At 43.9% G+C, this 13,057-nt stretch overlaps 1 protein-coding gene across 1 annotated transcript in view; it reads left to right on the plus strand.

Annotated features, from left to right (window-relative positions):
- The first annotated feature begins 3,577 nt into the window (after positions 1–3,577).
- Positions 3,578–13,057, plus strand: part of SMS (spermine synthase) — a 47,439-nt gene continuing 37,959 nt past the window's right edge. Inside the window, exon 1 of the mRNA XM_026052267.1 lies at positions 3,578–3,854. Within this exon, the coding sequence (XP_025908052.1) occupies positions 3,578–3,854 (277 nt within the window). The remainder of the gene's footprint in view (positions 3,855–13,057) is intronic.

A 13,057-nucleotide genomic window follows, 5' to 3' on the forward strand; every position in this document is an offset into this window, starting at 1 on the left:
GCCTGCTGCCCCCAGCCCGCGCCCGGCCCCGCGCCGCAGGAGCCCTGCGGGGAATGGCCCCCTGGCCCCCAGCGCCGCTTGCGGGCCCCGGGGTGTCCGTCCCGCCGCGCGGCTGGGGGGGGTGAGTTGGGAAGGGCAGCGAGAGGAGGCAGAGACAGCGGTTGTGAAAATGGCTCGAGGCTGCTCAGCTGGCCTGTGATGTTGAAAACTATCCTGTTAATTAAACGGGGATGGCGGCAACAGCCCGAAGTGTTCCCTGTTTTCAAGTACCTTTACAACGGCATCCTTCTCTGCTTGTGAGCGCGATGCTGGCGCCTCCGCCAGTTCAGAGGGATGCCCCCAAATGGCAGGGGAGGGATGAGGCCACATACAGAGGTGCTGCTGACACCGAAGAGCTCTGTATTTTTTTCCTCCTTCTCTTTTGTTTCTCTCAGCACAATAGGTGCCTCTATTGAGAGGTCAGAAAATGATCTGCACCCGTGATAGTTCAGAAATTTAACATGTGATTTGCCTGGGGAGTTCCTGCTCCCTTCTGATGCTAATGGCCTGAAGCATAAAGTGTTGTCTGTAGGGAAAGGTACGAGAATATACGTTTGTAATGTGTGTTAAAGGGTTTAGATAGTAGTGTAGAATTATGGAGTTAGTTTGACTGTGTTTTCCATGTAAGTTACCAGAGAGGGGGCTGGGGTGTGGGAGAGGACAAAACTCCCTTCTGAGGGGCCTGGAGTACCCCGGAATGGCTGTTACTAAATGGAGATCTCTGTATTTTGACCTCCTGATGCTGTGAGGATAATGGGCTGTTGCCAGGCTGTAGCTGGAGCTATCGCATTTTTCTGTCTCCCAGGGAAGGGAGACTCTGGCAACTTTGCATAACTTTTTTTTTTTTTCTTTTTTAACCTAAAAGAATGTTAACTTTGTGTCATGTTTTGACAAATTATTTTTTGAGTATTATATTTGCCTGCTTGCAGAAAGAAAAGATCTTAGTCTGCAAAAGTATTTATTTTGGTCTCCAATAGCTCACCTGAGTCTGATTGTATCTTGTAAGAACTGTACTTAAAGTTAAGGTGCCTCAATTTCTTTAAGGTCTTACCTATATACAGGATGTTTTGGGTCAGTGAGGTCATTTGAATATAGTGTTCCCATTTAACAGGGTATCCTATGTTTCCACATTCCTGAGGGGGTGGGGGGAAGGCAATCTGTCCTCTCTGTGAGGAATAAGCACCATTGTAAGGGATGGGATAGTGTTTCTGAAATGTTAGTGTGCTTCCCCCTCCCCCTGAGATCTATTGGCTCTTTGTACGCTTTGTTGCGTACAGTTTATATTAAATTTCAAAGTCACTTGGTGCTCTGAGGGAATGAAGGACGGAGACTGTAGCTGGATTTCTATGAAAGGATGTGGAGGACGTGCACAATTCGGTGTTAGGAAGGCAGGATTTCACTTCTTAATATTGGTGCAGCTATCACCTGGTCCTTCTGTGGAATGGTGTTGACCTGCATGTTTCATACCTCTGGTTTCTTTGTATGCTACTTAAATGGTGCTGCAGTGCTTCAGGGCCTTCAAAGGCAGCACTACTCTTCTAAGGGAGTTCAGATCTCTCCAGAAGTGGATAGCTGTGGCCTCTTGAATCCATTTTTACTGTCCTCCTTCCCTGAGGAAACATCTGGAAAAGGGATAGTAAGCATGATGTTAACCGTCGTAGCTTTGAGATGGCTGACCGTGTTCGAAAGTGGTATCGAGTAACGTCAGCAGCGTCAATGGAGGTATGGACATAAAGACATGAAATGGAGAAGACAGGAATGTGTGTGTGTGTGAGTTTATTGCTATTATTAAAATCGGAAAGAAAGGATGAAAACCTAGGACCATTTAGGAAATAGGGCTGCATGGGATAAATGAAACCATGAGTAGATGACGCTCCTGAAGATGTGATTTAGCAGGCATGGTGTTGAAGGGTTTTTGATTGGACCCAATGGTCTTGAAGGTCTCTTCTAACCACAGTGATTCTGCGGTTCCCTCTACTGCTGAAAGTTGCTTGGGAAAACAGAAACAAACAAACAAAAACCCCTACCAACTTCTGATAATGTTGTGCATCAAAATCTGCCAACTTCAGACTCCTCTTGTCTGCATTTGTGATTACATCTTAAAAATCCATGAAGATTCATAATTATAAAAAGAATAGTCTGTTAGAGGAGGAGAGCAAAGAATCCTTGCTGCTTTCTAGATGGAAAAAACTGAATTTCTTTGGTGTGACCTCAGAAGAGCTGATTAAAGCGTTGGCTCTGGAGCTTTATGCCTCACATCTTTACAAATTGGTTCTGGATTCCTTTGAGAGAACTTCCATCCGTGTGTAAATGTGTCCTACAAACTTTAATGTTTCTCCATATCCTGTAACAGGATGCGAAGATAGTGTTGAGTTGTTCTTGCCATTTGATTTTTATAAATCAAAAAAGTGATAATTTTATTATTGTCATGGTGTAATAACGTGTGCCAAAGCTGATCTATTGACTGTACTTTGAAGCATTTATTTGGGCTATGAAATTGTTAAATGTTTGGATTGCATGCGGTGGGTTTAATATTTTCACTCTCCAGTGGTTTATTCTGGAAGTCATAAGCTGCTTCATAGAAGAGGATGCAATTTTATGCACTTGTTCTTGTTTGTGTAGATGGCAATGGCTCCATCCCTTTGAAGTGTTCTAGTTGTGCTTACCTACTTTAAAAACTGTTTTAAGAAATAGTGCTTCCAGAGAGGAAAATCCATAAAATGGGAGTATTTAAGAACAGTGTTATAAGGAGATGCTGTATTTTCTTTTTCCCTTTGCCCCCTTTAGTCATCGGAGGGAAGCTGGGAGATGTGCCTGGTCCTCAGACTGCAGGAGGTCACTCTCGCAAGGTCGCTGCACAGTCTACTAGAACTTTGTGTATGAAGGAGAGAGCTAAAATGCTGAGTGTTTCTGGAAGCTTCTAATACTGCAAATGAGAATTCAGCAGAAAGCATTTCTGTACGTAGTTATTTAAAATGAAAATCCTTTCATAATGAATGTCTTCTCCTGGAAGTTTTGGTTAGCAGCCTGCTATATGGGAGATGCTGGGACTTTCCCTTTCTTCTGAGGCAGACATGGTCTGCTGCCTCAGTGAGGACTGGCTGCAGTTAACAGTAGGAACACGGAGTCTGCCCAAACATTGTGGAGAAAAGACCATTTGTGGGCCTCATTGCCTATGCTCTGAGCAATTCTGTCAAGTATTAAGTTGTCTGAAGCAGTGACTGAGCAGCTCTGACTGCAGTGGTAGTGTGCTGTGCTCATTTACTGCATTAATGTCAGTCATGGTTGCAGAACTTGCTGATTCCCTGAGTAAGACCAGCTTGTGAATGAAGACCATGTAAACAAAGATTGAACAAGACCCAAGTGAGGTGACCCACAGAGCCTCTGACCCTCGTCTGCCTTGGCTGGAGGGTATTTGCAGCCTGTCTGCAGCTGCCCTTGGAGAGTCTGTGCTCCCTTGGCAGCCTCAGTGGGCAGCACATGGCTGTGCTGTGCTCAGCTGTGCCCTGCGGGGCATCCCCTTCTAGTTGGGGCAGGAATGGGCTGGGAAGTGGCGCTGGATGCATCAGAGCACAAGACTGGCTTGTCGGAAGGAATTAGTGCAGGAAGTAATAGCCTTCTGTGTAAGAAGGTGGGCTACAGGGAGGTCATTATCTGCTCTTGGTGGCTTCCAATAGAAAATGTTTTAGTTCTGAAGAGTGAGACTTTTATGAATGGAGCTCCAAAAACGTTCACCTCTGTCTCCAGCCAAGATGTTCAGTACTCAGTGGCTGTGTGTTTGGACACAGAGCAACTGTCCCATGTGAACATGGGAGGTAACAGGATCAGAGATGTTGCCAGAGGGCCATGTTTGGGGCTTTTTGGAGCAAATTTGCACAGGAAATGGAGTGCTTTTGACATCAGTGTTTACTGACACAGTTTAGGCAGGATTTTCTGACCTCTTTAACAGCAAATGCTTTAGGCGTTCAGAGCAGCCACTTTAAAAGGCCCTCTCCCTTCCCTCCCTGATTCTTGCTCTTAGAAGGAGAGAACTCCATTGGACAGACTGAGTAGAACTTCTGTTTATTTTTTTAGAAGATGGTTGGGTCCTGAATAATCATAATAATAATACTGGCTTAAGATACACAAACATAAGTTAGAGTTGGTATTTTCTGGGCAGCATTGGTACTCTATACTGGGTTTCTTTTTTTTCTTGGAAAATATAGCAGGAAATAATTTGTAAATTGAAACTATTTGATGTTGCTGCCTTCAAATGAAACTTCTTTTTAGATGTCCTTAGACAGCAGGAACACGTGACTGGGCATCACAGGAAGACAAAACGAAGCCTGTATTTGTTTTAGCTTAAGCTAATGTGGAAATATACTTTAAAGGTCTCTGTTTCTCCTACACTTCCTTTCCTATGAAGTCTGTAATGTTGCTCTTCGTTGTCAGGAGGCAAGGTCCACAGCACATCACTGATGGTGCGAGCAGGGCTCCTGCAGGATAGGGGGTGTTTTTGCTGTGGAATATGCGCTGCAGAAACTCTGGGGAGACACAGCAGCTCTGGGTGTGCAGGTATGTGTAATAAGGGCACTCAACCTCTGTAGGGCTTTTCAAAGTTTCCTAGTAGTTGCTTGATTAAACATTAGCTCTCACATCTAGAGAGCTGACCATTCTGAGAGAGCAAGAAGTTCAGCTCCTCATGGTAAATGAGTAGATGTGTGTTCATTAGGTATCCACACAAGTATCTGGAGGGAATTGAGAACTGCTTGGTGGGCAGCATAGGAAAGACCTCACTGAGCTGGTGGGTGACTCTCTTCTGTTCAGCTTTCACCCTGCTAAAGACAACAGTAGTATTCCTGAGGGGAAAGATGTAGGCTTCATATCACAACAAGAGATTGAAAATGCAATTTTCAACTTTGCGGAAGGCAGGATACTAGAAACTAGTAATAACTTCTTATGATATTTAATCTGAGAGGGTTTTTTTGATATTGAAATAAAGTTCGATTTTTGGCTACAGATAATGCCATTTACACTGCTTTATGCCAGGAAGAGTGAAGTTGTATTGTTGCCTATATATCTATATAATATAAGTGGATAGCTGTGTTTTATGCACTTGTCACGAGCTTGAATAGGAGCGTGAGTAGCAGTTATCCTCATTAAGATTAGTTCTGTTCCTGTTTTTGCAGTGTTCTACAATAAGCACCAGGAGAAAATTAAATGCTAGTTTTCAGAGTCAAGTGCTGTAATCACAGGGGATAGAAATCATTTTTTTCTTTTCAGAAACTAATTGCAAATATTGCAATATTGAGATTTTAAAATTTACTTTAACAGGCAATTATAAAACACTAATAAGGTGACCGACTGCTGCGTGCCTGTTGATACATGGCAGGGTGATGCAGCTTCAGTAACTCTGACTTGGCTTCAGAACGGCTTCTTTCTCCTCCTCCTCCTCCTCCCCCTGGCTGAGATGCCCAGTGCAGAGCAGGGCTGAGGAGATGGGCTGCAAAGGCAAGGGCAGAGTGACCAAGAGCTGCTGCCCCGTCAGGAGGGTGAGACCCTCAGGAGAGAGGCTGCCTCTTGCTCCCTGTGACACAGCAGGAGTGAATGATTGCTTCCTATCTCCCCACCTTCTAACTTTCCTCACAGTGAAGCAAGAGGAGCTTTCAGCTAGTACCTAGGTTGCAGTTTGTGCTGCTGAAGCTACTAGGGGTTGTAGCTCCTGCTGCTGAAGCTTTCCCTATGGGCTTGCAAGGTTTGATGCTCTGCTGCATCTTCAGGCTTTCCTGAAGCCTGGAGGCTTGCTCTGCAGCCTGCTGCTTCCTGCCCATGCAGCCCACCCAGGAGAATAGATCTGCTTCCCTCTGAGTTTTTGGCTTGGATTGTCCCTTCCATTATCTACCTGCAAAACTGTTGCTGGTAGTTGTGTCCACAGAGTGTTGTCTCTTGGCTACTGCTTGGCTAGTAGATGGGCAGCCAAGCCCATGGTCGATGGCTAGTTGATGGGCAGTGGAAAGGTACTAAAAGCTTTTTTCCTTTTTTCTTTTTTTACTACTTTCACCTCTTCTCTACTTCACTCGTTTTCTTTTTTAGAAAGTTTTAAATTACGTGGGAGCAAGGGGCGTTTGATCTAACACTTGTGTAGGAAAAAAAAAACTTCATAGACTTCTTAATCTTCCTTCCTGTGCCCTGACTGTAGGAGTTTGCGTGCTATTTAGAGGTGTGAAAGAGCTGGAAAAGTGAATGGGAGAGAGACTTCTCTAATACTTGTGAAATCTGTTTGTGATCACTCTACACCTGTGACAGCTGCCTTTTCTCTGCATTTTTCTCTTTCTGTCCTCTCTTTAGAAGAGGCAGCACTGAAGTTCTTTATCCTGTTGGATTGTCCCAGGTGTCATAATTTGGCATGCCGATAGCTTATGCCTGTTTTTCTCAGTTCCTACAAAAAAGGTTCTGTGTAATGTTGCTGTAGGACTTGCCCTACTTTATTGAAAAACATTAGTGGAAATGTCTGCTGGAATGATTCAGGAGACCATGAGGGTTGCTAAAAGCCTTGCTAACTCAAACAGGAAATAATAAGAAACCACCCTTCTTTGTGGTGGGTTCTCTTTAAAAGTTCATTAGTGTTTTGTGACACAGGAGTCCTCAGAAAACACCCTTTGGATGCTGATGAATCCACAAGCAGGAATGTTGTGTTTAGATACTAAGTGATCCAGGAAAAGCTTGTATCTTCTGGACTCTGTGTGTGTGTGTGTGTGTAGTGGTTTTTTTGTTTTGTTCTCTCCCCTCTCTCTCCTCTCTCAAGTAGTTTTGGATTTGAATGTGGTGCAAATATTTTCAGCTTCACTCTGCTGACTTCTTTCAAGACAGCTCCCAACATAAGGCAAAGTTCCTTTGCAGTAAAGGGTTTCTCTTCCATTCCAGGGTATTTTATTATTGATGTCCAATTAATTGACTCTCCTGTAGGCCAGTGACTGTGGAGTCCAGTAGTTCTGCTTGCATTGGTACATGCTTTCAGGGAGGTGTTTGAGCAGGGTGGCTGCTTGTTACCACTGAGGTCTTTGCAGGATGATGGCATAAGGTAGAGCCTCTCGAGTGCCCTTGTGAAGTCCAGCAGACACTTCTCACTTAGAGGGGAACGTTTGGGTGGTGTGTGGAGTTTGAGAGCAGTGAGTACTATGTGCATTTGCTGCAAGCTTGATAGCTGAACCGGGCTGCTTCCTGTGAGCCACCTCTGATTCAGTCTCCATAGCTTCCAATGTCATCAGTACTCCTGTGTGTGGGTGCACGTGCAACAGCCCTCCAGGCAGAGCTGCCCTGCCCGCTGACCAGTTGGATTTGTTCTTCCTGCTCACTGAGTGCTCTTAAAGTGAAAGCTTTCCAGTAAGGCTCTGATGTTCTGGTGTCACAGGTCTGCAGTATGTTAGGATGTGTGCCTGTGAGCTGACAGGAAAATAAAAGTCCTGTTTGTCTAGAATCTCTTCCTCTTCCACCATTACGGAACTTTAAAGTGCTTCATTAATAAAGTTAATTAAATTAAAATTAATAAAGTGCTTTATTAATAATCACTATGCCTAATCTTAAGTTAGTCTTCAAGTGTAAATAATCTCTGAAGGGTCAGAAAAAGCTTTCTTTCTGCTCCCCCCCAAGTCTATGTTGCAGTAACCAAAACTTCCTCTGTGTTTTAAAAAGCTTCCTAGTATAACTAACAACTTCCTGCATGCACGGTGCTTGCTTTGTTCTTGTTTATCACAAGAAAGCTATTTATCTAGCCAAAACTGGCATTTAAAGGCAGTCAGTAAACCGGTATGCGGCACCCTTTTAAAGGGAATGCACAACCCTGAGCCAACTTGAAGACTGTGTTTGTGTAGTAGTACTAGCTGAAAACCTCAGTATCCTACCTGTTACTCTGGTCAGCGTTATTACTAAAGCAATACCACAAGTGACCTGAAGGTAAAAGCAAGGTTAAGCTTTTCAGGAGATGTTCTTGTTAGGCCAGGTAAAATGCTTCCTCTTCCACTGGTTTTGTTTATGTCTAAAGCTGTGGTCCCACTAATGTTTTTGTGGTGGAGGGAAAATGCAAGCTCCTCCAGATAATGGAAGATAATGGAAAGAGAAGCAAACTGGAAGATGTGATACTTTAGTCTTGCCCAGTTAGCTGTGTGACCCTCCTTACAATTTTTCTAGTGTAACTGATGGTTGGATGCTGGGCGTGAGGAGAAAGTAGATACTACTATTACTGTCTTCAAGAAGGTAAAGGGTGAAGATTTGGGAAACTGTAGGGTAGCCAGCTTTGCTTTGATCCTTACGACAATGGAGTAAATCCTTCTGGAAACCATTTCCAGGGGTGAAGGATGAAGGCATTTGGGAGTACACAGCATGGATTAATAAAGGGGAGATGGTGTCTGACCAGGGTAGTGGCCTTTGGTGTTGATGCGCCTGGCCCTGCAGACAATGATCCCCTCGTATTCAAACTGGTGAAGTGTGGATGAGCTAAATGGACAGTGAAGTGGATAGAAAACAGGCTCAGTGGCTGGTTTCAGGGAACACCAAGTCCAGCTGTGGGTCAGTCACTGGTGGTTGTACCCTGAGGCTTGGTGCTCTGCCTGATCCTGCTCTCAGTTAATGCGTTAATGACCTGGGTTATAGAACAGAGCAAGGAATCTGAGTTTGCAGGCAGTACAAAATGGAGAAGAGGGGTTAATAAACTGGGGGACAGTTTTGCCATGTCAGGGGCCTTGATGGGCTGAAGACAGGGACAGGGAGGACCTCTGTAAAATTCAGCACAGGAATGTGCAGAGTCCTGCCTCTGGGGAAGAAGAGCCCCAGGCATCAGTATGGGCTGGAGCCAGTCGGCAGCAAAGCAGCTTGTCAGAGAAGGACCTGGAGGCCTTAGGGGAGTGAAAAGTGAAATGTTCACCTTTGTGGCAGAGAAGGCCCTTTCCCTCCTGTGCTGAGCATGACCAGGAGGTGAAGAGGAGGCATCTTTCCCTTCCACTCAACAGCTTGGGGCTCCCCTGCACGAGATGATGTGAGTGGAGGGAAGGGCCACTGAGGTGGTCAAGGGGTTGGAGCATCTGATGCCATGAGGAGAGGGTGAGACCTGGGACTCTTCATCCTGGAGAATACAAGAGCTAGTGAAGAGATCTGATCAGTGTGTATGAATACCTGATGGAGAAGAGTAAAGAAGGTGGATCCAGGTTCTTTTCAGTGGTGCCCCCAACGTGACAGGATAAGCGGCAATGGGCACAAATTGAAATACAGGAAATTCCTTGGAAACTAAAGGTTTTCTGTTGTGATGTGTGTTGGTGGGTTTTGTTTCATTTTGTTTTTCTCCTCTTCCCTCTCTCTACTGCGAGGGTGGTCAAACACAGGGCCAGGTTGCCCAGGGAGGTTGTAGAGCTTAGTGGATACGTTTATGTAAACACTTTCATCACCTTCTTACCTTCTACCCCTTTTTATATCAGCATTATCTCTTAAAATACATGTTGCAATTATTGCTACCATGTTTGGCAGCAGTCCAGTCTTAGGTTGGTATCAGTCAGTGAGGGGAAGAACAGGCTTGGTGTTCACTGCTTGATCTACTGGCTGTTTTGGGCATCTGTGGGAAGACAGTGTGTAGCTGTGGATCATGGAGGAGGAGGGTTTCTACTAATTTACCCAGAACTGGGGAAGAGAGAGGTGGTTGTTGCTGCGGGAACAGTTTTTAGCTAGGCAAGAGGAAAAAACAATGAGAAATCATACAGACACTACACATACTGAATTTCTTCTTTGTCTGGCAGGGATATATCTGTAGCCTTACATAGGAGGTATTTTCATATGTTTTCCTGGTAATATGGATGGAATGGTGGGTAGCGTGGACAGAGAGAGGAAGAACTCTCTTCTGAGTTGCTGACTATGCTTAATCTTCTGAGAGTTTGTTTGATTCCCAAGGGCTTTACTCATATCCCTTCCAAACTGAGATTTGGATGCACTGGATGATCTATAGTAACTACAGGGCCTACACAGATGTGTTGCAAAGTTCATGCACGCGGTGTTGTGGTACCAAGCATAGCTTGATTGGCTGCAGCTGCATTATGTTCATTTTGCAGTCCAAAGTCCTCGGAGTAAGAGTGCACGTCTTTGGAAGACTTAGGAAGAACCAGCTGTCTGCATTTGCCTTCCATAGTATAGAATAATGATATGACTTAAAACGGATCTGCTTTTTCTCAGAGGAATGACTAGTAAATGGTCATTTCTATCTTCTTCTGCCTTGTGTAGTGCTGTGCATGGTTGCCTACTTCTGTGCATGAATCTATGTTAGGAGTTGATTTCTTCTCACAGGTATAAATTAAAAGGGGGGAGCAATTTGATGCAGGTTCCTGCAATTCTCTGCTTGCACAAAGCTAGCAAGCACAAAGTGAAGGCTTTTTCCCTGTTGTTCCAGACTTAGCAACCAGTTTCTCTCCTGGTACTAAAGCCAGTTGCTTGCTGTTATCAAGTCTGTTGGGAAGGGAGTTTCTTGCAATCTGTGCCTATTTAAATGGGAATGCCTATTTAAATGGGGGAAAAAAAGACATTAGCAGCTGTTATGTTCTGAACTATTAGCTGAACCCATGTTATTTCAGTGGAAATGTCTCTAGACAATGTGTTTTTAAGCTATTGGAGTGCTCTGCACACTTTTGTCTAGTAGGATGTTTTCCAAAAGGGGAAAGAGGGTACCACTTAATTTTAAAACCTTTAAAAAAAAAAAAAATAAATAAAAAAGGGGGGTGTGGAGCAGAGAGGGGATGGAAGACTGTCCTGTAAAGGCTGGTGACTAAATGATTAGTTGTCTTCAGATTACCTCTGTACTGCTCCATACATATGAAGGGGGAGAGAAGTCATAGTAGGAAGATGAGGTTGGTTTCATAAATATAGTTGTGAAATCAAAATTATGACCATTTTGTACACTGAGCTCTCCTGTAATGCATCCCCAATTTGGGAGGCTTTCCTGGGTGAACAGATGGGAATGAAGTTGAATAAAACTGCTGCTGGACAAATGCCTCAAGCAGTGTTAGCACTACAAGATGAGACCTTGCTAGACCTGTGTAAGCAACGTAAGTAAGAGGGGCTGGAAGGAGGTGTTCTGCACTGTGCCTCTTCCCTCCTGCATCCTGGCTGCAGGAGCATAGAATTGCAAAATCGGTGTGCTTGGAAAAGACCTTTGAGATCAAGTCTAACTGCAAACCCTTCACCACCTGCCTGCTGAACCATATCCCTAAGTGCCTCATCTGCACGTTTCTTAACACTGCCAGGGATGGGGACTGCACCACTTCCCTGGGCAGCCTGTTCCAGTGCCCCCCCACTCTCTGTGTGTAGAAATTCTTCCAGATATCTAACCTGAACCTCCCCTGGTGCCACGTGAGGCTGTTTCTCTTTGTACTCTCAGGAGTTATTCTGGAGCAGCTGGGTCTGGTGCTGCGACCAATTCAAGACAGTGTGATGCAGTTCTGCACTCTGTCCTGCTGCCTGTCTTGAAGTGACCCTGCAGCCTGACCTGGCAAAAAATAATCTCTTCTCTCAAGCATGTTCTCTCTATTGCTCATTCTGAAATACTGCCCTGTTTGCTTTCCTAGTGAGGTTTTAGGAGAATGCCAGTTTATAGGTAAAACACCCGTGTATAAGAGCTTGTACAACTACTTGTAGTATATAATGTACAATCCTACTATGCAATATATGAAATGATTAGTTTATGTGGTTCTGAAATAAGCTGTCAACATTTGGATTGTTTTGCTTTCAGTATATTTTGCATTTTTGGCTCCTAACATATGTTAATTGTTAGTGAAGCCATTCATTGGATTCTCTCTCTCTCTCTCTCTCTCTCTTCCCCCCCCCCCTTTTTTTTTAAAGGAAAAATGCAGCAGAACTGTAGAAGCATGTGGAATTGCTCTAGTGTTTGTGGGTTTTTCCCTTTTTCTTTCTTCCCTCTAACAAGCAAGAACATAACATATTCCAATTTTGATCTGGTTGATTAAGAAAGTCAGAAAAGAAGTGAACATGCAAATGAGAACTAAATTGTTCCCATGATCTACTAAGATTTTTGTAAATGCTCTGGTATGAGGAGGCCTTAAATCAAAACAGAGCATTTTATTTTTAGACATGGTTTTGCTTGGTAGCCATTTACTGAGCTCAGTGTTGAAAGTATTTGGAAGAAACTTTGACCCATGTTAAACTTTAAGCCTTTTGCCATATTTTAAGCAATACTGATGCTTATGGATCATGTTCATGAATTGATTCCTGGCTGCCAAAACTTTAGAGGAACGTGACTGAAATTCTCTTCTGGAAGTATTTTAGGATTGAAAATCTGTGGTTCAGCTGACTGGGCCTTATCTTTTGAGACAAGTTCCATGAATATTTTGTGTGATTTCTTTTGTTTCAACTCTGGAATTGAAATTCTGGGCTCTCTCAGTCCTTTTGCAAATAATTATCCAATACTTAAAGCAGTTTTGTCACATTTGGTAACTTGAGTTTATTCTTCTCTTCCTCAATAGGAAGAAATCCTGTTAATTCACTTCTGTGTTTTGGTCTAGGTTTTGAGATGTTCCTATTGCTTAAATCACTGTTGACCTTTTCAAGTATGAATGTTCATTATAGCATATTGAACCTGGAGTGAGGGTGGTGGCAAGTGGGTTTAGCTGAGAGACCTTGAGATTCCTGAAACTTTCTGATACCTTTGAGCAACTCAATGGTGATCCCCCCAAAAAAACCCTTAAAGTGGAGGCTTTCAACTTTAGGGTATTATTTAGCCATCAATCCGAATCTTGTGTGGTACAACCAAAAAGAACCACTTAAGAAAGAGCGTGTTGCAATCTGACTTCCCAGAAGGAAACAGTGTGTAGTAGGGAGAACTTGAAAGTGAGTTTGTGCTTGGCTGTTCAGTGAGGAGATCTGTTTTAGAAAGATGAGGGATTGGTATCTTGGAGGAAAAGGAATATTTGTGATGCCTCATCCCACAGACTCTGCCACGGTGCACCCGGCTAGCAATTTGAAGCTGTTGAGTAGTAAGGTAGTAGAAACT

The sequence above is a fragment of the Nothoprocta perdicaria genome, unplaced genomic scaffold, assembly GCF_003342845.1.
Source record: "Nothoprocta perdicaria isolate Ctin4 unplaced genomic scaffold, notPer1 scaffold_112, whole genome shotgun sequence".
Taxonomy (NCBI): domain Eukaryota; kingdom Metazoa; phylum Chordata; class Aves; order Tinamiformes; family Tinamidae; genus Nothoprocta; species Nothoprocta perdicaria.